At 32.8% G+C, this 24,260-nt stretch overlaps 1 protein-coding gene across 1 annotated transcript in view; it reads left to right on the top strand.

Annotated features, from left to right (window-relative positions):
- ADAMTS6 (ADAM metallopeptidase with thrombospondin type 1 motif 6) overlaps positions 1–24,260 on the top strand; it is a 309,107-nt gene that overhangs the window by 133,295 nt on the left and 151,552 nt on the right. Inside the window, exons 8-9 of the mRNA XM_059417959.1 lie at positions 4,189–4,232; positions 8,368–8,473. Of these exons, the coding sequence (XP_059273942.1) occupies positions 4,189–4,232; positions 8,368–8,473 (150 nt within the window). The remainder of the gene's footprint in view (positions 1–4,188; positions 4,233–8,367; positions 8,474–24,260) is intronic.

The following is a 24,260-nucleotide window of genomic DNA, read 5'->3' as shown; positions in this document are numbered from 1 at the left end:
GCTGAGCAAGAAGCCTGATGTGGGCTGGATCCCAGGATGCTGGGATCATGACCTGAGCAGAAGGTACACACTTAACCAACTGAGCCACCCAGGTGCCCCAGAAACTTAAGTCTTTTAGATTTATCATTCCTGATTTTGATATAAAAACAATTTGATTCTATATTATATAATTCATGGCTAAAACTGTGTACTGTTTTTAATCCATGGCTGAAGTCTTCTTTCTGCTCATAATTATAATAATAACCTAAAGAAGAAAACTCTTTAAAAAGTATGTATCATGGTGGATATAGCAACATATAAGTTATTTTTTTTATTACTATATCACCTCTTCCCTTCATCAGTCAGGGTTTCTATTGTTTCAAACTTGACCTAAGTTTATATGGTCAGGCAAACTTTGGGTTTGGTGAGAGAGTGTTGTTATCAGTTATAATGAAGGGAAGTTTTAGATCAAATACCACTGAGCATACAAATACTTACTAAACAGACAAGGAGTTACAAAATAGTTGATACTTCTGTTTTATAAGCTTCATCACATTCCAGCTGTTATTTAGGATACTTTGATAGCACTTTGCATGAATAATGCATTCATATATAAAATACAAAAATGCACTCATATATAAAATATGAAATATAAAAATGTGCTTATATATAAAATATAAACATATTTTAGGGACAAGAATTCTACTACCCTTATATTTGTCATCTGGCACCATAATCCTTCAAAGCAGTGAGTGCACACACAACACCAATTTCAGATGCTTTATATAAATGTACAACTTACAAAGTTTGTTGCACTCTTGTACATGTTCATGAAGATGGGGTAGTGTTTCTGAAATATTTTGATCAATCTACAGATTTGAAACATCACTAATCTTTTTTCTTCATTGAAAAACATCTTTTTCAACATTTAAATAATATTCATGAAATTTATTTTCAATTATCTCTTGTGTTGCTCATTAGAGACAGGCAAAGCTGAAACACCTTCTGATTAAATGTTAGCTGTACAGAATTGTCTATAACAGAGTAAAAATCATTATTTAAAAAAAAAAGATTTATTTATCCCTTAGAGAGAGAGAGAAGTGGGGGAGCAGAGGGAGAAGGAGAGAGAGAGAATCTCAAGCAGACTCCCTGCCATGTGTGGAGCCTGGTGTGGGCTCAGTCACAGGATACTGCTATCATGACCTGAGCAGAAATCCAGAATTGAATGCTTAACTGACCAAGCCACCCAGGCACCCCTAACAGAGTAAAAATAACTATAATTTCCCTACTCTCCCATTGTTTCTTTAGATACTCACTGTTACCCTCCCAGATTTTCATCTATATAGAAAATCAATCTGTATATGCATTTATATAAATATTAAAAAAAAAAAAAAGACTGTCCTAGTATGCAAACTACTTTTTTTTTTTTTTCTACAGAAAAAAAAAATCTGGTTTGGTATTCAAGGAACATAATAATCTGTCCTCCCAACAAGAACTCTCTACACTCATTTTTCAATGTTTTATTCTATACATACAGTGTTTCAGCCTCTCTGGACTTCTCATAGTTCCCTGCATATGCCATGCTCTTTCCAGATTCTCTCCCTTTGATTATTCCATTCTTTACCTAGATTGCCTTTACTTTTCTTTTTCATCTGGCTAAATATTTAAAATCTACTTGGTATTAATGGAAATACATAAATCATAATTTCTCTTGGTGAATATAGATTAGGGAAGGATACAGTGTGAATTGAATGCAAAGGCCACAAGGAACTGACATATCTCTGTTTTATTTAGTATCTTACAGAGAATTCTATAGATATGTTAGAGGATTAGGAAAAGTTGAAGAAAAAGCAAATACAATGATCTTAGTCTAAGATGCTTTAACTTGCATTATTTGTTGATGACTTAAGCTTTTATATAAGTATTTTGAGCAGTCATGATAGTATGAAATAATGTTCATCATGAGTATAACATAAAAGGTGTATGTAAAATGAAAGCAGTGAGAAAAGACTGCTGTGAGGGGGAAATATAAGTTGTATTTGCCTATGATCTTCAAAGTTTTTGCCAAGTTTACCTCCTAAAATAATTTGGAAAATTGACACACAACTTTCACATTTTAAAGTTGCTATCAAAAACACTTTAAAATAAATTTAAATAGTTAACAGAGATTATAGTTAAAAATATACATTGTATGTATATTTTAAATACATTTTCTCAAAACTTTGGAGTTGTCTATTTCCTTGAATCATGAAAAATGTTCACCATATAATCCATGGGCTAAATCAATGCCAAACTACTTAGCCACGTCAGACTTGACAATCAATAACAAAACTGACTTCATTTTTTAGATCAAATAAACATATTAATACACTCCATGAAAACCATTTCACTTCTGAATTCTAATTGTGAGATAGCTGTATAGATTGATTTGTAAGCAGTCAGAAGGACTGACAGAAAGACAGTCTTGCCAGGATAAAATAAGCATCATCCCCTTTCGTTTTTCTTGCTTTGTTCAAAAGGATTGACCCCAGGATCAATGCATTCTTGAATTATCTCTTTGCTTACATTCTGGAGACCTTTACACCCAGGAGGCAGTGCACCATAACGATGTTTGGGATGGGTGAGAAATAAGCTTTCTTTTTTGTAAAGTAGAAAGAGGGCAGTTGTGAAAAGCAAAAGAGTAAAGGGAAGCTGGTGGCTTGCAAGTGCTTGCATTCTCAGGCAGATCCGTTTTAGGAAAAAGCATATATGGAATTTGAGAATTTCGATATAGATTCCATTTAGACATTTATATCTGCATTACCCATGAAAAGTCTGTTTACACTCTCCTGAGGTGGATTGTGTCTTCTTAACATCGTAGGCATTATACAGTATAAATTGATTTTGTGACACCCATAATATATTTTCTGGTGGTTTGGTAAATATACCAAGTACTTTTTCTATCACTTACATTCAAGAATGTACCAGGTATTGCTATTCTGTGGTTTGCGAATTAAAAGCCAAGAGGGAGATGAGTATGTGAATGCTCAGAAGAGAAAGCTATGCAAGAGGAGAAATCCCTTTCCCCAAATGTAAAGTGTAAAAGATGAAGAGTTTGAAACTCTAAAAATAGGCAAAAGATATCTTCAGGGATTTTAATGAGTTCAACAGTGCAGTTGTATGCTGGATGTGATATTTGTTTTTTGACAATACATTTTGATCTGGTGAACAAGAATGGGATTAATTATTAATCCCTTCCCCAAGTAGTGTGTACTAACCATTATTTATATACAATCAATGAACTTACAACTGGGATTTTCCTGTAGCATGTGAAATTTCATATTTTACCTGAAAAGCTTTTCACTTCTAGCATAAAACATAGCCAAATAAAAATGGTCAGACTTTTTAAATTTATTTTTTATTCTCACTTTAGAAAAGGAATATTTTTTATTTTAAAGATTAGTTTACAAGAATATTATAAAAATGCTTAAAATAGGTTTTCAAATCAATACTGATTTAGCATTCAAAATGGAATATATTCTAAATACACAACATTACTTGTGGACTTCATCTTTTGTATTGAGTTGTAATGCAATGTAACATAAGTTTAGCCAACATTAGGAAAGCTTCTATTGAGCTAATTGTTTAGCTGTTTGCAGATTCTGTAAAAATATTTGTATTTTAGCTATGCTAAATTTCTGGTATGCAATGTAGTACCAATTTTATTCCCATTCCTGTATTGTGCTAATTTTTTTAAACAAGAACCTGTGTTAAAGTTGAAGGAATGCCAGATAGTGCTTATAGCTCAGAAGTATAAAACACAGTCTGTGGTATAATAAAAAAAATATTCCATCAAGTTCAGAGATAGGGGATAAGAAACTACCCATTTGCTTTTTTGTAGAAGCAGTAGCAATCTGTAGACAAGCTATTCTAGCTTCAAAACAGTATGGTAGATGGTTTTATGGAACTTGCAATTACAGAAATCCACTTTAACCTTTCTTTCTTACTGGCAGGTGTCCCATTGGCTTGCAGCCAGAGGCTGTGAGTATAGTGCAGCCAGTGTGTCCCCCAGAGTGCTGAAAATGCCCACACTCCAGCTGGCTGCTCATAATTGCACTGATTGTGGTCTGACAACCCAGAGCTCTAAGAAAGAAATGTGATGAATATACGAAAATACTTTACAAATCTGATCAGATTACAAATTTCATCTCTCTTTTTTCTCCTCTATAGATATGATATCTGCACTTATAAAAATAAGCCCTGTGGAACATTGGGTAAGTTTTTTACAAAGGGAGGACAGTCCAGATTGTCTTTTTGGTCCAGTGGATCTAGTTTTTATCATTAATTTGGTCGTTTTCCTTTCTGGCACATCTGAAATTACTCCTATAAATTGTTAAACCTGACCCATGTGGGTATGTCACTTACTAGGAAACAAGTAAAATGATGACTAGAAACAACTTAGAAGATGATTCTAAAATCTTCAAACAATAATGGTGAATCAAAAGTTACCAGTCTATAATGTATTTTCCAAAAATCCCAAGGAATTTGAGAGTAAATGAAAGCATGCAACATCTTCAAATATCAAGCTAGGAAAGGAAAGGGGGAAAATTGGGGGTATACTTAAAAGGGAGACATTGTGTTCTTAATATACCTTGGTACAATTTTTTGGAACAAGTACATTCCTATAAATGAAGACATTGGCAATTTTCAGTACCTGAGCAACAATAAAAAAAAAATTGTAAAATATTTCAGCCAGCAGTAGAGAGAGAGGACAGGATTATCTTTCTTGTGCTTCCCAAATATTTGTTTTTTAAAAAGCATTTCTGCAGTATTCTAGAATTTAAAACATCACGTTTTGTTGTAGAGCATAACTTCCTTCTGGTTAAAAGTTAACTGCAAATACAAATGGGGGGAAATGATAGCTTTTAAGTAGACTAAGTTGTTAAGCAACCAGAGTTATTTTTAAGAATGGGAGGGTCTTTTTTTTTTTTTTCCTAAGGTAATTTTTTTAGTGTCATAGAGACTTGCTACAGACTCAAAAGTTAAGCACCTGAAGGTGAATTTTCTAGTTTCTCTATGACAAGTCTGTTTTCTTGTCTGTAAAGGAACAATTCTGAAATCTATTCCTATGCCCCTCATAAGAATTTTGGGAAGATCAAATTTAAGTAGAGGTGAGAGAAAAGGTGTTACCCAATTTCCTGGGGAAATTAAAAATCAACCTCTTTGTAGAGATTAAAATTTCTCTTGATTTTTATCTGCCTTCTTCTATTCCATTTCCCTCAGGGTTTAAGTCTAAAGAAGAAATCCCAATTAGCCAACGATCAGTATTTAGGGTAGAGAAGTTTGCTGGTTAAAAAGCATAATGTAGAAAGAGCTTTCTCTGCTTAGAGATTTCAAATAAAAAAGATTTAGTTTTTTAGGTTAACTAGAGCAATACAATCCTTTGGAAAGGACCCTGAAGTGGAAACTGGAAGCTATCAACTGGCTTTGACATTTTCAGTGCATTATCTTTCCCACTTTATTTAGGTCTTTGTTTCTCAATTTCTTATCTATGAAGTAGGAGCAGTATCTCCCCTTATGTGACAGGGAAATTATAAAAATCACTTAAAGGAAAAGAAAATGAAGATGTTTAATAAAGAAGTACTTTAAAAATGTACTGGTATTATTATTTGTTGTGGAAATTATACTGTTTAACTTAACCTGTCTGTTATTTTTTAATATCTATAAGCATTTGCTAAGTGCTTGATCAACTTTAAATACGATAGACACTAAGCTTCAAAGGAGGTATAAGCTAGAGTTTGTATTTTCCCTATATATACATATTCTGAGGAAATACATATGTATATATCTACCCATTCTATCCTGCTTTATGAAGGTAGATTGTTTGCACTGAGATGTATTCTTCATTAGGACATTGGTAATAACACTGCCTGTACTTATGTTGTTATTTTTACCAAAGTAGATTCAAGATATGCTTCTACCCTACATCTCTTTCTTTCCCAATTATATTTCCCAATTTTATAGCTTATTAATTTCCAAAATCAATACATTAATACTTTGATACATGTCAATGCATTTTCAAGCTCAGTATAAATTATTTTTCAAATTATAAACCATTATGGATTGTTTTTTATACTATCTCATGGTGAAAACTGAATGACTGTGTATAGATACATATGTAGACTTTCATATGTGAAAAATACATCATCAGTACAGAATTGGTCAGGTTTTTTCTTTCTGGATGGTCATTCTGGCAACTTTCATATTGGTTTTTATGCTAATACTTGCAAATTATCCTGCTTAGTACCTTTGATGACCAATTGTAACATGGCTAACTAAGTAGATTTAAGGGTGCAAACTGTGGCCATCAAACTGAGGAAATCTAAATGACCCAAATAGTAATTAAACCCCTATTAACACAATCACACGTAAGAACTTTGACAGCCTCAATTTTATAGGAATAGAGAAAGTTGTAGGGGTTGTGAAAATAGATTAGCGTCTTAATTATTTTATTTCAGTAAACATTTAGCTCTGTATTTTTAACTAATAGTTATTTTCCAAATACGTTCTTCCTGAAGTTGTTCTTTTAGTAGAACAACTAAGTTAATTTTATATCAGATAGAGATGTAAATCTGTGCTTGCAAATACACCTTGGGGAGTCATTGAGAATTCTCTGTTAAAAATATTACCATATGGTATATATCAAACGGTCACAATAACAACAAACAAAAATTTAACCCATGGAATAATATATTTTGTGACATATAAGAAATGTTAATTTAACAATAATTACTCTTTAGTAATTCTTTTTTAACCAAATTTCATAAAGCTCAAAACAGAAACAGTATTCAAACACTGTGGCTTTGTTCTTCCATATCATGGATGATATTGAACTCAATAGCTTAGCCAGATAATCTACTAAAAACTTTTTTGGTATTCTTTCTCTCCCAACTTTCTCTCAGTGGAATTTAGAACTAACATTTATTAAATATCTTTAATTACCCCAAAATTTAAGTCACTTTGCCCCAACTAGTCCCTCTTTTTACTTCCTCTTCTTTAGGTCCCAAGACTTCTAAGTAGATAAAAGGGCACAACAAGGATAAAACTAGTATTTACAATAATTCAGAGGCAGAAATCAACCCTTTCCCCAGCTCCTGCTCCTTCCACATAAAACAGTAGGAAAAGCAGTCTATTAGCAAATCTAGCACAGACCTCAAATCTGTTCCAGTGTGGCTATTATGTTCATATTTTACATTAGAAGTTACAGAAAAACAATTTCTTTAGCTTTCTTGTCAGTAAAAATATTAATTGAATAGCTTTTACTGTTCCAAGTTAGTGTCACTGGGAGATTATACATAGCATGGAACATTGCTTACTGCAGTCAGTAAATATTCATTGAATTAGACTCAAATCACTTTTTGTGGTTAGATAATTATTATTTGGATAATGATAATAGACTAGTAACATATAAAATGTTTTTCCTACTTTTTCTTCAATTTCTTTTAAATAACTTTCATTCCTATATGTGTTAAGTATAATTTGGCATCTGTTTCCTTATAACACGTGACATTTTTCACACAAAAATTCTTTTTTCTGAGTACTGTTTTAAAGTCATGTACTAATTCACAGGGCGTGATACTCATTTGCAAGTAAATATGAAAGCTTTTACAAGCTAAAATTCCCAAGGGAGGAACATAACATTTCACTAGAATCAGTGAATTAACACTGTAGTTTTGGTTTATTAGTAAATCTAATGTGTTGAAGGGGGATGGGAAAGGGGATAACCACTTACTGTGCAAATGTCTTTCTTTCCATTAAAATACCTAAATAAATTGTTGCATCACTATCAGGACTTCTTTCAGAAGATTAAAAAAATGCAAAACCTTCTATTTTTAACAGTTCTCATTTTTCTCTTTTGAATCATTCATTTTTGCTTTTATTAAAAAATGTCATTAAAAAACATTTGGGATTCCCTTTTTTTGGTAACTAAAAAGTTGCTTGTATATTTTTATGAATCCACTAAACTTAAACAGATCTCTTTAGAAAAATAATGTGGATATATTTTGCTTTCTACAGCCTGAAGAATGTTAAAATAGAAATGCTTTCTTGAATTCCCTCTTCTGGCTCAAGTTACTAGGTGGTCCCAAGTTACCAGAAGTAAAATTTATAAATCTAACCCCTAGTCTAGACATTTTCCAGCACTGACTGCAGTTCAAAAAATATTAATGTCTAGCCGGCAAAGTGAAACTCCCCCCAGTGATTTTGCAAATGACTAGAAAGTTAACCTTTTGCCAACTGCTCCTTCTGTGCATGGAGGTTATTAAAAAGAATCCAGGCACTTATAACTATGGGCTTTTTAAGACTGAAACACCTTGGCTTGACCCTTTGTGTCTCCTTCTGTTTATTCAGGCTTGGCCTCTGTGGCTGGAATGTGTGAGCCTGAAAGGAGCTGCAGCATTAATGAAGACATTGGCCTGGGTTCAGCTTTTACCATTGCACATGAGATTGGTCACAAGTGAGTGAGTTTAAGAAAATCAAAATAAATTTTCGAACTCCACTCTTTTGAGCAACTCATAACTACTGTGTAGAGTGCCTGTGCCCAAACATGCTTTACTGCCTTTTTGTCTGATTTCAGTAGAGAATGTTATCATTTGGGGTATTGGGATAAATCATCTTAAGAACTAGAGACTTGTTAAATAATCTTTCTGATTCAGTGACCCATATTTTTAGAGTGGTGAATGAACCACACTTAAGTTTTGTTATATATATTTAAAATAATTTACCTTTAGCATGGTCTGCTTATCACCCAGTTCCTCGAAGTTAAATTGTTTAAATGATCTCTTTTCCTCAAATGACAGTACCTATATATTTTAAAATTATCATTGATACCACTACCATAAAATCTACTTTGACTTTTCACTCTTCATACAGCTGTGAACATACTTTTTCCAGACATAAAGTTTGTGCAATCAGTGCTATGTAACTTTTATGTTCTCAGGTGTAATATGTCATTGAAATAAAAAAATTAAAAAAAAAAAAAACACCAAAAACCCAGTCCAAACTGATGTTACAAAAAGTAGTGAGAGATCATTCTCATCACATTTTAGGAGTATCTGGAGTTCTTAATATTTGTTTTGAATAATTCTGTGCCCCAAACTGTCCTTTGGCTATCCCCCCACACGCACACACATAGCAATAAAATCCTTACTTTCTTTTCTTCAAACAACAGGCAGTAGTAAATGTAAAAGCCTGCTCATGTGGAAGGAGAGAATTTTGAAAACTTTAAAAGGATAGTCAAACATTTTCAACTAAAACAAGCAGCCTACTTGCAGGAACCCCTGACATTTGTATGATTTAAGCTTTACAGTCTGCTTTTTGGTAGAGAAATGGATGTGGAAAAAAGAACAAATGAAAATGAATGTTTAGTATATGCTTGCCTCAGAGGTCATTCCTGAGATAAATCTGTAGTTCAGCTTTTTTTTTTTTTTTTTCCAAATTGGAGAGTGAAATTGAGTCAGCTGTTGCATTATTTTGAAGATCGTGATTTAAATTTTACCAAATTAGTGTTGATTTATGTATAAAGGTGAGTAACCAAGTTTAAACCTATTTGATTCAGACATGAGGAAAAGTCATTGTTACACTTTTAACGAAGGCCCAGAAATATTGGTATTCTAGTTTTCATTGCAGTAAATAGCCAAAGAAACAAAAAGGGAAGGCCCTTCTAACCAGTACGTTTATCTTCAATGAACTTAAAAGTCTGGCTCATTAATGACTGTCATAATCTTATGCAACCAGACTGAATTTAATAGGTTCTGCTAGATTCAATTAAATTGAAAGGTTAGGACACGTTAACATACAGCAGATGAATAATGTGTGTATGAGAGCACTGTTACCTTATGCAGTCACAAGTTAGTCAATGTCAACATATGCATTATAAGTCTCCTTCTTGTATGTACTTAAATAGCTAAGGTAAGGGTTTATCTCTCTTTGTATCTTTTATTTTGATGAAGATTCTAACTGACCAGCTAGATTTTTGTTGCTGTTATTGGTCTCTTGAGTAATTCCTCTTAATTCTTCCTAAGATGAATGGCATATGCCTTATGTAGGGGATTATGAAAGAGAAGTAGAATATGAATTAACCTTTTAGGATTTATATGCTTTGAAGTAACTTTATTTCACAGCTAATTCTTGTTTGATAATGTGACTGCTTAAATGAGGAGGGGGAATATACAAAATGCTTTATATTGAGAGCCAGAAGAAATACTTCCACTTAAAAATGTTATTTGACAAGCAAAAAATCAGCTGTCCTTCTATGTCCAGTTGATTAAAATGTCCGTATCTTCCATTCCCTTTTCCCCAGACAACCTGGGCAGGGTATGTTTAACATATATTTTTTGATATATCAAATTATTATTTGCTCAGTTAGGGAAAGTCTCTTTTATGAATGAGGATACCTTTACTTGTTTTTAAGATCTTAGTGTTTAGCTTTAAGAAACTTAAAAAGTCAACTCTGGCACAACTCATGGCATCCCTAAAATACTGTGTTCCCTGTTCTTCCTGAGACAAAGCAACAGCCATGGTAAATATGTCAAGTATAGTTTTCAGTTTAAATTTATTGAAGTTTTATAACTTGTATCATTTAGTTGGATGGATGTTAAGTGATGTGATGATATCTGCAGATTTATCACAAAGAAGAATTTTTTTTTTAAGATTTTATCTATTTACTTGACAGAGAGAGAGAGATCACAAGTAGGCAGAGAGAGGTGGGGGAAGCAGGCTTCCTGCTGAGCAGAGAGCCCAATGTCAAGCTCCATCCCAGGACCCTGAGATCAGGACCTGAGCCAAAGGCAGAGGCTTTAATCCACTGAGCCACCCAGGCACCCCTGCAATGAAGAATATTTGATATGAGTTACTGAGAAGTGCCCCCACTGAATCACTAGACTAGTGGAAGATTTTCTAGTATTCTTTACAGTGTGTAAAATATGGTTTTGCACCCACTGTATACTTGTGTAGGGATGGATATACTATCTATTTTGAACAGCTATGGGATAACTTTTTTTTCTTTTGCTAGGCCTTAGTGACCATTTCTCTTTTTTTTTCTTCTTTCTTTCTTTCTTTCTTTTTTTTTTTTTGGTGACCTGTATGGGGATCAAATTAGCAACAGTTTTATTTCTCTCTGTGCCTTTGTGAAAATAAGAAATTAATTTTTTTGTAAAATAAAAGATTGAAGGTTTATGCTATATTTAAATAACATGTCTAGCTTTAATGTAGCTATAAGCCAAAGGTAATTAATGAAACCTTACAGAAAAGAATGCCCATTGAAAGATTTTTAAATTAACTATGTAGTTGCTATAGGTTTCATCAATGGAAAAAAGTATGATGTTGAAGAATTCAACCTGACTTCTTATATCCTGAGAAAACTAATGTTTCCAAACTGTACAATAACAAAAAATATGTTTTTAAAAGATTCTATTTATTTATTTGACAGAGAGAGAGAGAGAAAGAGAGGGAACACAAGCAGGGGGAGTGGGAGAGGGAGAAGTAGGCTTCTCGCTGACCAGGGAGCCCAATGCAGGGCTCTATCCCAGGACCCTGGGATCATGACCAGAGCTGAAGGCAGAAGCTTAACAACTGAGCCACCTAGGCACCCCCAAAATAAATAATCTTAGAAAGAGATCTTAAAAATATTCATAATTTTTAGGGATGCATATTGAAGTATGCACGACTGAAATGACAGAATGTTTGATAGTTACTTTTAAAAGAAAGTAGGAAAAAAAAGAGAAAGATGGGGCATGTGGGTTGCTGCCTTTGGCTCAGGTCATGATCCCAGGGTCCTGGGATCAAGCCCTGCATCAGACTCCCCGCTCTGCGGGAGGCACGCTTCTCCCTCTCCCACTCTCCCTGCTTGTGTTCCCTCTCTTGCTGTCTCTCTCTCTCTGTTAAATAAATAAAACCTTTAAAAAAGAGAGAGAGAGAGAGAGAGAGAGAGAAAGCAAGAATAGTAACATCTTGAATTTTATTATCTTGATAATGTATGGATGGGAGTTCATTATACTACTCTCTCTACTATTGTAGATGTCTGATATTTCTTTGCAAAAAAGAATAGGTACTACAATCATAAATCTTTTAGTTGACTTAGCTCATTTAATATTTAATTATGATTTAGTGAACTGTAACTGATTTTGACAAAAGTTATGGAAATGTTAAATGTTTTAGTGAAAGCTGCACATATATATTGGTCTTTCTTTTGGAAATCAGTATTAATGTTTGGTCTTGCCAATAGGGATAGGAGATTTTTTTTTTTTTCTTTTAAAGGAGGTATGTGACAGGCTTCAGGATAAAATTGTAAATTAGTTACTTGTGTTAGGAAGCTCTTATTACTATTTTCTTTAATCTGAATTTCCTTTTTCTTGCTACAAATACCTAGGTGTCTCTAAATGCTTGATCAGGGCTATACTTTCATAACAGAAGGCTAATTAATACACCAAGGAAATTTTAGAATTTGGAACTAGTATTTGAGACCGTATTTGGGACTTTAATGCCTTTGTCTAGTTTTGGTATCAAAATAATGTTAGTCTAAGAAGTATTCTGTGTGTTCTGGAAGAGTTTGCATCCCTTGAGTACATCTTAAAATATCATTTAAGTATAATTTACATACACTAAAGATACTTTTGTGTGTAGTTCAATGAATTATGGCAAATGTATATAACCATTTACCTACCACAATTAAGATATCAACATTTTCATTACCTAAAAACGTTTCCTTGTTCCCTTTTACAATCAATCTCCACTCTACTCCCCTTTTCCCTGGGCTCTGACAGCCACAGATATACTTTCTATCACCATAGATTAAACGTGTCTTTTCTATAGTTCCAATTAAGTCAACTTATATAAGGGGTACTCTTTGTATCTAGTTTCTTTCCCTTAGCACAAAAGATTTTGAGATTCACCCATGTTGTTATGTGTATCAGTAGCTTTTTTGGTTTCTTTTCTGAATAGTATTCCTTATAAATACCACATTTTTTCCCCCTAGTTTGGGGCTATTATGATGAATAGGACTGCTATGAACATCCATATACAAGTATTTGTTTAGACATATACTTTCATTTCTCTTGGATGGTACTGCTGGTAGTATGGTACATGTTAGGTTCACTTTACCATGAACTATTTCTCAAAGTGGCTGTATACCTTTCTGCATTCCCACTAGCAATCTATGAGAGTTATGATTACTTCAAGATCCTTGCCAACATTTGGTTGTGTTTTTTTATTTTAGCCATTATTATACATCTTAGTGACATCTGATTGTAATTTTAATTATTCTATTTTCTGATAATGATGTTAGTGATGATCAGCATCTTTTCATATGTTTATTTGTTATTCATTATCTTCTTTGAATATTTATTCAAATCCTTTCCCACAGTTTTTTGTTTGTTTATTTGTTTTTTCAAACTGAAGTGTCTCTTTATTGAGTTGCAGGAGATTTCAGTATATCCTGGTAAAAAAAATCTTTGTCATATATACACAATGTGAATATTTTCTCCAACTCTTTTGTTTGCCATTCATCTTTTAATGGTTTTGCCATTCATTTTTAATGTTTTTTTCTGAAAAAATTTTTTTAAAATTTTGATCAAATGTAATTTAAAATTTTCCTTTGTATGATTTGTGTTTTTTTGTGTCCTAAAATGTCTTTGCCTACTTCAAAATTGTGAAAATTTTCTTCTGTATTTTTGCGTAAAGTTTTATACTTTTAGCTTTTATATGAAGACCTATGATCTATTCTGAGGTTATTTTTTTGTATAGTATAAAGTAAAGGTTGAGGTTCCTTTTCTGTCACAAGTATCTAGTCATTTTAGTATGATTTGTTAAAACAATTGTTTGTAGTTTTTTCTTTTTAAAAATTTTAGTTTTTTAAAGACAGCAAGAAAGCATGAGTGAGGTTGGGGAAGGGGGCAGAGGGAGATGGAGGGGGAGAATCTAAATCAGGCTCCATGCCTAGTCCAGCCCCCATGTGGGGCTCAATCTTACGACCCTGAGATCATGATCTGAGCATAAATCAAGAGTCGTATGCTCAACTGACTGAGCCATTCAAGCACCTCTAATGTATTTCTTGAGATTTGGTATCAGAATATAGTCATATATATTGAATTAGGAACTGTTTTATTTTCTGGAAGAGTTTGTATAGATAAGGCCGATGGTACTTTTTCCTTAAATGTTTGATAGAATTCCCCAATGAGTCCATCTGAGCCTGGATTTTTTTTAATGGGAAGATTGTTGATTAATAATTTAGTTTATTAATTAAATATAGGATAGCTTATTATCTAAATCCTCTGAAATTTTTTTTATTAATTGTCTTTCAAAGTATTTAGACTATTTCAACTAAATTGTCAAATTAATTATAATATTCTCTTGCCTTTTTAATGTCTGTCATATAGTGTTATTCCACCATTCATTCTTGATATTTGTAATTTGTGTTTTCTCCTTAATTTCTTTTTTCCAGCTTTATTGAGATATAATTGACAAATAATATTGTAATATTTTAAGGTGTACAAAGTGATGATTTGATACATGTATATATTGCAAAATGATTGCCATCATAAGGTTAGTTAACACATGCATCACATCATATAATTATCTTTTTGTGTGTGTGTGCTGAGAACATTCAAGATCCACTCTCTTAGCAATGTTCAAGTATACAATACAGTATTGTTAACTATAGTCACAATACTCTACATTAGACCTTCAGAACTTATTCATTGTATAACTGGAAGTTTACACACTTTGAATATCTCCTCATTTCCTTCACATCCTAGTCTCTGACAACCACTAGTTTACTCACTGTTTCTAGGAGTTCAGCTTTTTAAAATTACATGTAAGTGAAATCACACAATATTGGTTTTTGATCTTACTTATTTCACTTCATGCCCTCAAGGTTCATCCTCATGGAAACAAATGGCAGGGTTTTTGTCCTTTTTATGAGTGAATATGATATATAAATATCATATAGTCCTTTTTATTATAATGTGATATATAAATATACATTACACACACATCTATGGATGGTTTGGGGGAGCTTGAACATTTTAACAATAACTCTTCCTATCCATTAACAAGAGATATCTTCAAATTTATTTGTTTTCTTCAATTTCTTTTATCAATTGCTTATTGTCTCCAGTATACAGGTCTTTTACCTCTTTGATTAAATGTAGTTCTTTTAAAAAAAAAAATTTAACTAGGTTAAAAAAACTTAATTAGGGGTGCCTGGGTGGCTCAGTCACTTAAGAGTCTGCCTTTGGCTCAGGTCATGATCCCAGTGTCCTGAGATGGAGCCCCGCAGCAGGCTCCCTGCTCAGTGGGGAGCCTGCTTCTCCTTCTCCCTCTTACACTCTCCCTGCTTATGCTCTTTTGCTCTTTCTCAAATAAATCAGTGCCCTGCTTAGGTTTATTTCTAATGATCTTATAGTTTCGGATACTACTGTATATGGTATCATTTTATTTCTTTTTAGATTGTTCATTGTTCTAGCGTATAGAAACACAACTGATTTTTGTAAGTTGACTTTGTAGTTTGCACTTTACTGAATTTGTTTATTCAGACCATTTTTTGGTAGAGTCTTTTGAATTTTCTCTATATAAGATCATGTCATCTCTGAGCAGAGATAGTTTGCCTTTCATTTCTTTTAGTTGCCTGATTCGTCTGCTTAGGACTTACTATGTTGAATAGGAGAGGTGGGTGTATAGAGGATACTCTTGATTAGATATTCTTCCTGATTTTAGAGGAAAAGCTTTAAAGTTCACTGTTGATTATAATATACTTATGGGCTGGTCATATATGGCTTTTATAATGTCAAGGTTTGTTACTTCTATATACCCACATTGTTGAGAGTTTTTAAAATGAAGGGACATTGAATTTTGTTAATCCTTTTTCTTTATCTTCTGAGATCCTCATATGATTTTTATTTTTCATTCTATTAATGTGATGTATCACACTGATTTACATGTATTGAGTCATCCTTGCATCTCAGGGATGAATCTTACTTGATCATAGGGTAAGATCATCTTTGTATTGTTAAACTCATTTTTCTGATTTTGTTGAAAATTTTGTTGGAAATTTTGTTGAAAATTTATGTATCTATATTCATCAGGGGCATTGGCCTATAGTTTTCTTCTGTTGAATGTATTCTGGCTTTGCCATAGGGAAATGCTGGTTCCTTGTGGAATACTTTGGGGGATTTGTTTCTTTCCAGTTTTTTAGAAGAGTTTAAGAAGGATTAGCAATAATTCTTTAAATGTGAATTCAGCAGTGAATTTATCGTCCCTGGGTTTTATTTTTGGGGAGGTTTTTGGTTATTAATCTGTCTCTGCACTTGTTAAGAATTTCTATTTCTTCTTCATTGAGTCTTAGTAGGTTATGGTTTTGGGAATTTTTCCTTTTCTTCTATCTTATTTAATTTGTTGATGTATCATTGTTTGTAATTATCCCTTATCATTTTTGTATTTTTGTGGTATCGATTGTAATGTCTTTTCTTTCATTTTTGTCTTTATTTATTTATTTATTTATTTATTTTTAAAGATTACTTATTTATTTATTTGAGAGAGAGACAGTGAGAGAGAGCATGAGCGAGGAGAAGGTCAGAGAGAGAAGCAGACTCCCCGTGGACCTGGGAGCCCGATGTGGGACTCGATCCCGGGACTCCAGGATCATGACCTGAGCCGAAGGCAGTCGTCCAACCAACTGAGACACCCAGCCGTCCCGTCTATATTTATTTAATTTTTTTTCTAGTTACTCTAAGTTTTGTCAATTTGGCTTGTCGTTACAAAAAAAATCACCTCTTGATTTCACTGATATTTTTTATTGATTTTCTAGTCTCTCATTTCTTTTCTGATCTTCGTTATTTTTTCCTACAAAATTTGGCCTTATTTTGTTCCTTTTTTTCTAGTTCCTTGACGCACAAAATCAGATTGTTTATTTGAAATGAGATCCCCTCCCCTTTTTTTTTTTTTTTAAATATCAGCGTTTATCACTATACTCGTCCCTCTTAGAATTGCTTTTGCTAGTACTGTAAGTTTGGTATGCTGTTTTCCACTTACATTTGTCTAAGTAGTTTTTTTGTTTTAAGTAGGTTTTTTTTACACTTTTGATTCTTTATTTGACCCATTGATTGTTCAACAGTGTGTTGTTTTTGTGAATTTCCATGTTTTTGTGATTTTCACTTTTTTTTTTCTGTTGATTCTTACTATTGTACTACTATCTAATAACAGAGTCTTGAAATGATTTCAGTATTAAAAAAGTTTTTAGGGCATTCAATTATTATTACAAATACAATCTATACTCCTTTTAGAAAATGTTTATTATTGTGCCAAGTGTAGAAGTCAAAAGTATCAACACCCAGCAATCCCATCATAACTGAAATTCAAATTTTTCTATTCCATCCATTGTGGGTTTTTTTGTTAATGGATAATATGCATAGGTACTATATACAAATTATTATTTTTTTATTAAGTTTTTAATTTTATTCCAGTATAATTAACACACAGTGTTATATTGATTTCAGGTGTACAATATAGTAATTCAGAAATTCTGTACATTAGTCAATGTTCATCATGATAAGTGTACTCTTTAATCCCCTTCACCTACTTCATCCATTCCCCATCCACCTCTTCCCTTGTAACCATCATTTGCTCTCTATAGTTAGAGTCTGTTCTTTGGTTTCTTTCTCTCTCTTTTATTCCCCTTTGCTTGTTTATTTTGTTCTCTAAATTTCACATATGAGTGAAATCATATGGTATTTGTCTTTCTCTGATTGATTTACTTCCCTTAGCATTATACTCTAGCTCCATCCATGTTGTTGCAAAGGCCAATATTTCATTCTTTTTTATGGCTAAATAATAGTCTATTGTGTGTATGTGTACATCTTTATCCATTCATCTTCCATATCATTCATCCATATCACATCTTTATCCATTCATCTGCCAATGGGCACTTGGAGAGCTTCCATAATTTGGCTATTGTAAATTCAATATTTTTAAATTTGTTAGGACTTTTGTAGTAACCTATTGTAAGATGTATCCTGGTAAATGTTATGTGGGTGCTTGAAAAGAATGTGTATTCTGCTAATATTGGAAAGAAAGATCTGTATAGTGTCTAAAGTGTAGTTCCACTCAGGTGTTTCTTCATTTCTAAGTGATGCATTGTTGAAAATGGGGTATTAGAATCCCGAACAATTTTTCAAAATTAATTTATTATTTTATTATCTTCAGTTAGCCACTGTATAGTATGTCAGTTTTTGATGTAGTGTTCAATGATTCATTAGTTACGTGTAACACCCAGTGCTCATCACAACACATGCGCTCCTTAATACCCATCGCCCTGTTACCCCCTCCTTTCTGAAACCTTCAGTTTATTTCCTGGGGTCCATAGTCTCTCATGGTTCATCCCTATCTCTGATTTCTCTCCCTACAGATTTCCTTCCCTTTCCCTATGGTCCTCTGTGCTATTGCTTATGTTCCACAGATGAGTGAAACCATATGATAATTATCTTTCTCTGCCTGACTTACTTCACTTAGCAGATCCCCTCCAGTTGCATCCATGTCAGTGCATATGGTGGGTATTTATCCTTTTTGATGGCTGAATAATATTCCATGTATATATGTGCCACATCTTCTTTATCCATTCATCTGTTAAAGGGCATCTCATCTCCTTCTATTATGGACTAGAATCTCCAGCAGTTATTATACTGTGTTTATTTCTTGTTTTAATTCCATTTGTGTTTGTTTTACATACTTTGGGAATCCAGTGTTGGGTGTGTACATATTTACAATTTTTAAATCCTCCTTATAGATTGACCCCTTTTTTATTATATATGACCTACTTTGTCTCCTATTACAGCTTTTGAGTTAAAGTCTGTTTTGTCTGGTAAAAGTTTAGCTATCTCTCTTCTCTTTTGGTTTACATTTGCATGGAATATCTTTTTCCATCTCTTCACTTTGCACCTATTTTTTCCTTAAAGCTGAGGTGAGTCTCATATAGGCAGTGAATAGGTCAGTCTTATTTTTTTATCCATTTTGTCACTCCCAAGTTTTTTGATTAGAGAATTTAATCCATTTACATTTAAAGTAATTATTGCTATCTAAGGACTTAGTAATGCCATCTTATTATTTGTTTACTGGCTCTTTTGTAATCCCTTTGTTTCTTTCTTTCTCTCTTACTATCTATGTGAATGGATAATTTTTTTGTGGTGGTTTGTTTTGATTCCCTTTTATTTATCTTTTGTGTATCTTTGTGATTACCATGACATGTACATAAACCATATTATAGATTTAATAGTCTGTTGTAAGATGATAACAACTTAACTTCCATTCCTGACAAAAACTCTCCTTTAATAATTTTCTCACCATATTTTACATTTTATGTCATAATCTACATTTTTGTATGTCATATCAATTAAATTATTGTAGCTATTGTTATTTTTTATACTTTTATTTTATTCTTTAGCCTTTATATTATAATATTATATAATTCTGAATTTGTCTATATACTTTACCAGTATATTTTATGTTTTCCTTGTGTTCTCATGTTATTTATCAGCATCCTCTCATTTCAGTTTGAAGAACTTCTTTAAGCATTTCTTGAAAAACAAGTCTAATGATGACAAACAATTTCATCTTTTTTTAGGCCTGCAAAATTTTTATTACTCCATTTTTGAAGGGCAGCTTTGCCAGGTTAAGTGTTCTTAGTGGGCAGTTTTTTTTTTTTTTTCTTTCAGCATTTTAAGTATATCCCAGTCTCTCATAGTCACAAGGGTTTTCCTCAGAAATCTGCTGATAATCTATGGGGGTTCCCTTGTATGTGAGGAATTCTTTTCTTACTGCTTTTTTAAAATGAATTTATTTTATATATTTATTTTAGAGAGAGGGAGAGGGAGTGCAAACCTGGGAAGGGTCAGAGGGAGAGAGAGAGGCAGAGAATCAGGAGCAGACTCCACACTGACCAGAGTCTGATGCAGGGCTCAATCTACAACCCATACAATCATGACCTGAGCCAAAATCACAAGTCAGACACTCTACCAACTGAGCAACCCAGGTGCTCCTTCTTACTCTCTCCAGATTTGGGAAGTTCTCAGCAATAAAGTCTATAAATAAGCTCTCTGCCCTTTTCTCTCAGTCATCTCCTTTTGGGACTCTAAAAATGTATAGATAATTTCTTTTGATAGCATCCTGTTATTCAGATAGGCTTTTTTCACTCTTTTTCATTCTTTTTTTTTTCCTTCTCTGATGAGATTTCAGCGGACTTTTCTTTGAATTCACTGGTTCTTTCTTCTGCTTTGTTGAGTCTGCTATTGAAGTTCTCTATTGAATTCTCCAGTCATTGTGTTCTTTAGCTCCAGGATTTCTGTGTTTTTTGTTTGTTTGTTTTTAAATTGTCTCTGTTGTTAAACTTCTCATTTTGTTCATGAATTGGTTTTCTAGTTTTAATTTCATTTGGTTATTTATCTGTGTTTTCCTACAGCTCACTGAATTTCTTTAAGAAAATACTCTGAGCTTTTTGTCATACCGTTCATAGATCTCTATTTCTTTGGAGTTATTAGAACTTATTCGTGTCCTTAGATTGTAGAAATGTACTTGATTCCTTGTGATCTTTATATCTTTGCATTGGTATCAGTGAGTTGAGGAAGACATTTATTTCTTCATTCTTTCATAGACAACGATGTTGTGGGGCTACTGATGTGCCTTCTTGCCAGGCTGGCTGTCATATGTGCTGCATGGCTGGCTGGCATCACTGCCCAGCCTTCCTGGTCAAGTGGTGCTGGAGGCTGTGCTCAGCAGTAGTGAGATCCGGTGACTTGCTTACTTATGTGGGGGGGTCTCTAGAATGGGTCCATGGCCAAACCTAAAAGAACTATTGATCAAGTTGAGCCACTGGCTCAGATGTGCACTTGCCTTGAGCCACTGGTGGGGATCTCTACTAAGGAGTAATCTCTATCTAGTTGGGTTCTCTTTTTTCCATTGGAGAAACTATAGGCTCAGGGGGACCCTCTTGGTGCAGTGCTGCGTGGGTCTGAAAGAAGGAGGATGTAGTCAAAGTAAAACTGTTCCTCTTTCCACTGGAATGTAGTTTTTCGTATTTTTTTTTATTTTTTTATTTTTTTGTTGTTTAAGGGGATGCATCTTCCTCACCCCTGAGTTCTGAGATCCTCACAATAGTGTCTGACCTATGGATATTTGCTAGTTGTTTTTTCTATAAAGGGGACCAAAGTTGGGAATTACCTACTTTGCCATCTTTCTTCTTGATCAACATAGCTTTAGCTTTTTAAATTCTATTGTTTTCTTTTAAAAAACATTTTGATTTCATTGATTTTTCTCTTTTGCATGCTCACTTAAAAATTTTATTTTTCTGCTCTTTATTTTATTCCCTTTTTTATGCTTACTTTGGGATTAATTTCCTCCATTTAAAAAAAATCCTTTTAAAGTAGAAGCTTAGTTCATTGATTTTACATCTCCCATCTTTCATAAGACCTAAAGTTATGAATTTCTTTATAGGCTCTTTTTTAGCATTTCATTATTGTGTATTTCCATTTTCATTTAGTTCAGACTGTATTTTTTGTGTGTGATTTCTTCTTGGATTGTGGTCAAATAGTATATTACATTATTTCGATCTTCTAATAGAAATTTGCTTTATGGTCCATTATATTATCTATCTTTAAAGATTTTTTTAAAAGATTCTTATTTATTTATTTGACAGACAGAGATCTCAAGTAGGGAGAAAGGCAGGCAGAGAGAGGGGGGGAAGCAGGCTCCCCGCAGAGCAGAGAGCCTGATGCAGGGCTTGATCCCAGGTCCCTGGGATCATGACCTGAGCCAAAGGCAGAGGTTTAACCCATTGAGCCACTGAGGTGCCCCTATATTATCTATCTTGATGAATGTATCTTGTATCCTTGAAAGAAATTGTTATTTGTTATTGTTGGGTGGAATGTTCTAGCATTCTCAATTAGATCCATTTGTTTGATAGTGTTGTTTAAGTCTCCTGTATTCTTACATGTTTTCTTTATAGTTGATCTATCCATTTTTAATAGAGAACTTTGAAATCTTAACCAGTGTATAGATTTGTCCATTTCTCCTTTCATTACTAAGTTTCACTTCATACATTTTGAAATTTTATAATTACATGCTTTCATAATTAGAATATATCTTCTTGATTAATTGATTCTTTACCATTATAAAACATCTCTTTTTATCCTTGTTAACATCACTTTTCTGAAATCTATTTTGTGTCATTAATATAGTGATTCTAGCTTTCATCTTATTGTTTGCATGGTCTGGTTTTTTTTTTTTTTTTTTTGATTCTTTAACTATGAGTTTACCTTATTCTTTATATTTAAAGAGGATTTCTTTTTAATAATTTGTAGTTGGGTTTCGCTTTTAATCCAGTTTAACTATTTCTATTTTTTAATTGTATTTTATGTTCATTTACATTTAATGTAATTAGTGAGTTTTAGTCATTAACCTAGCACTGTTGTCTAGTTTTTCTTATCTGTTTTTGTTTCTATTTTTTCTTAATTAATTACTTTAAAATATGTCATTTTATCTTCACTATTGGCGTATTAACTATACCTCCTTTATCTATTTATTTACCTATCTATCTGTTGTGGTTGCTTTATGGTTTACAATGTGGATCTTTAATTTATCAGTTTATATTAAAATAAAATTGTTGAACTTCATTTGTCACATAAGATATAGTTCATTTTTCTCTTTCCATTCTTTGGTTATTGTCACATATTTTGGTTCTTTGTGTATTATAAATCCTACAAGTCCTTGTTATTTTTGCTTTTGACGGTTATTTTTTTTAGAAAAATTAAAAAATGAGAAACAATATGTTTTATGCTTGCATACATATATATATTTTTTACCAGTTCTGGTTCTTTTTTTATCCTTTCATGGAAATCCTATTTTCATCTATTATGTTCATTCTGCCTGAAAACCTTCCATTATCATTTCTTATAATGTAGTTTTCCTGGCAACTTATTCTCTGAGCTTCTATATATTTGAAAAACTTTTATTTTACTTTCACTTTTAAAGGATATTTTCACTGGATTAAAATTCTCCATTGGCAATTTTTTTGAGCAACGTCATCTGAAATATAAAGGATCATGATGCATCATGATGACTACATGGAGTTAATGATGCTGGATGGGAAATGCCTAAAAAAAAGAAATTGTGAGATGAAACTGGTGAGCTAAATAAGAAATAGATGATACAGGGCCTTATATATGTAATAAAGAACTTGTGCATTATCTCTTAGGACAGTAGAAAGTCACTGAGTAATTTTTAATAGAGATGGTATGGTCAGATTTTCATTTTAGATTAGGTCACTATAGATACCATGTGAAATCTGACTTTCACAGAGGAGAACATGCTGCTGCAGTTGTCTAAATTAATACTATTAATATTATTTTAGAGGGTCATTGTTGTGGTCCAGAAGTATGTTAAGCACAGTGAATGCACAAAATAAATATTTTCCTCATTATGCAGATGAATTAAATGAGATGAAGAGATTAAATGGTTAACCTTGGGTTGAAGGCAAACCCTCTGGCTCTAGGATGGCTTCTAAACATTCCTGATGTACAGGTTAGAGATAATGAGGATTGGAAATAGGATGATGTCATTTGGATAGATTAAAGATATATTAAAGAGATAAAATTAGCAGGGTTCAATTCTTGATTGAATAAGAGTGATGAGGGAGGAAAAATTAAGGAATACTCTTGTTTTTCAGCCTTAGTGATTGAGACATGACAGTACCACCTGCTGAAATAAACATGGAACCAGTTTAATTGAAGGAGTAATGAATTATTTTTACATTAGGTTAAGACTATAGGACGTTCAGATGGAAACATACAGAGGACAATTGGATGTTCAAATCTAAAACTAATGAGATAGGTATGGTCTAAATATATAAATTTGGGTTTCATCCATAAAGGTAAGGTCCTAGAGAACTGGCATAAAGTGAAAAGAGCAGAAGGATTGGAGCTACATAAATAATACCTAGTAATCATTTGAAGTTAGAGCTTTCATAGTGCTACTTAAATTACTTTATGTCTCAAGTAGTGTTTTTTATAACCTGTTTGTTATTATATAATAACTATCACTAAGGAATTAGGGACATAATATAGCTAATTGAATTAAGATGTATTTAGATATGACACTTGAACTTTTGTACTCTAAAAAGATACAATTTTAGGACACATAAATTATATTTAGCTTTTTTCATAATAGTTAAACTTATGAAATTATTATATTAAGAAGCTTTCAGG

Source organism: Mustela nigripes, chromosome 12, assembly GCF_022355385.1.
Source record: "Mustela nigripes isolate SB6536 chromosome 12, MUSNIG.SB6536, whole genome shotgun sequence".
NCBI classification, from domain to species: Eukaryota; Metazoa; Chordata; class Mammalia; order Carnivora; family Mustelidae; genus Mustela; species Mustela nigripes.
This window is presented reverse-complemented; position numbering and strand designations above follow the sequence as displayed.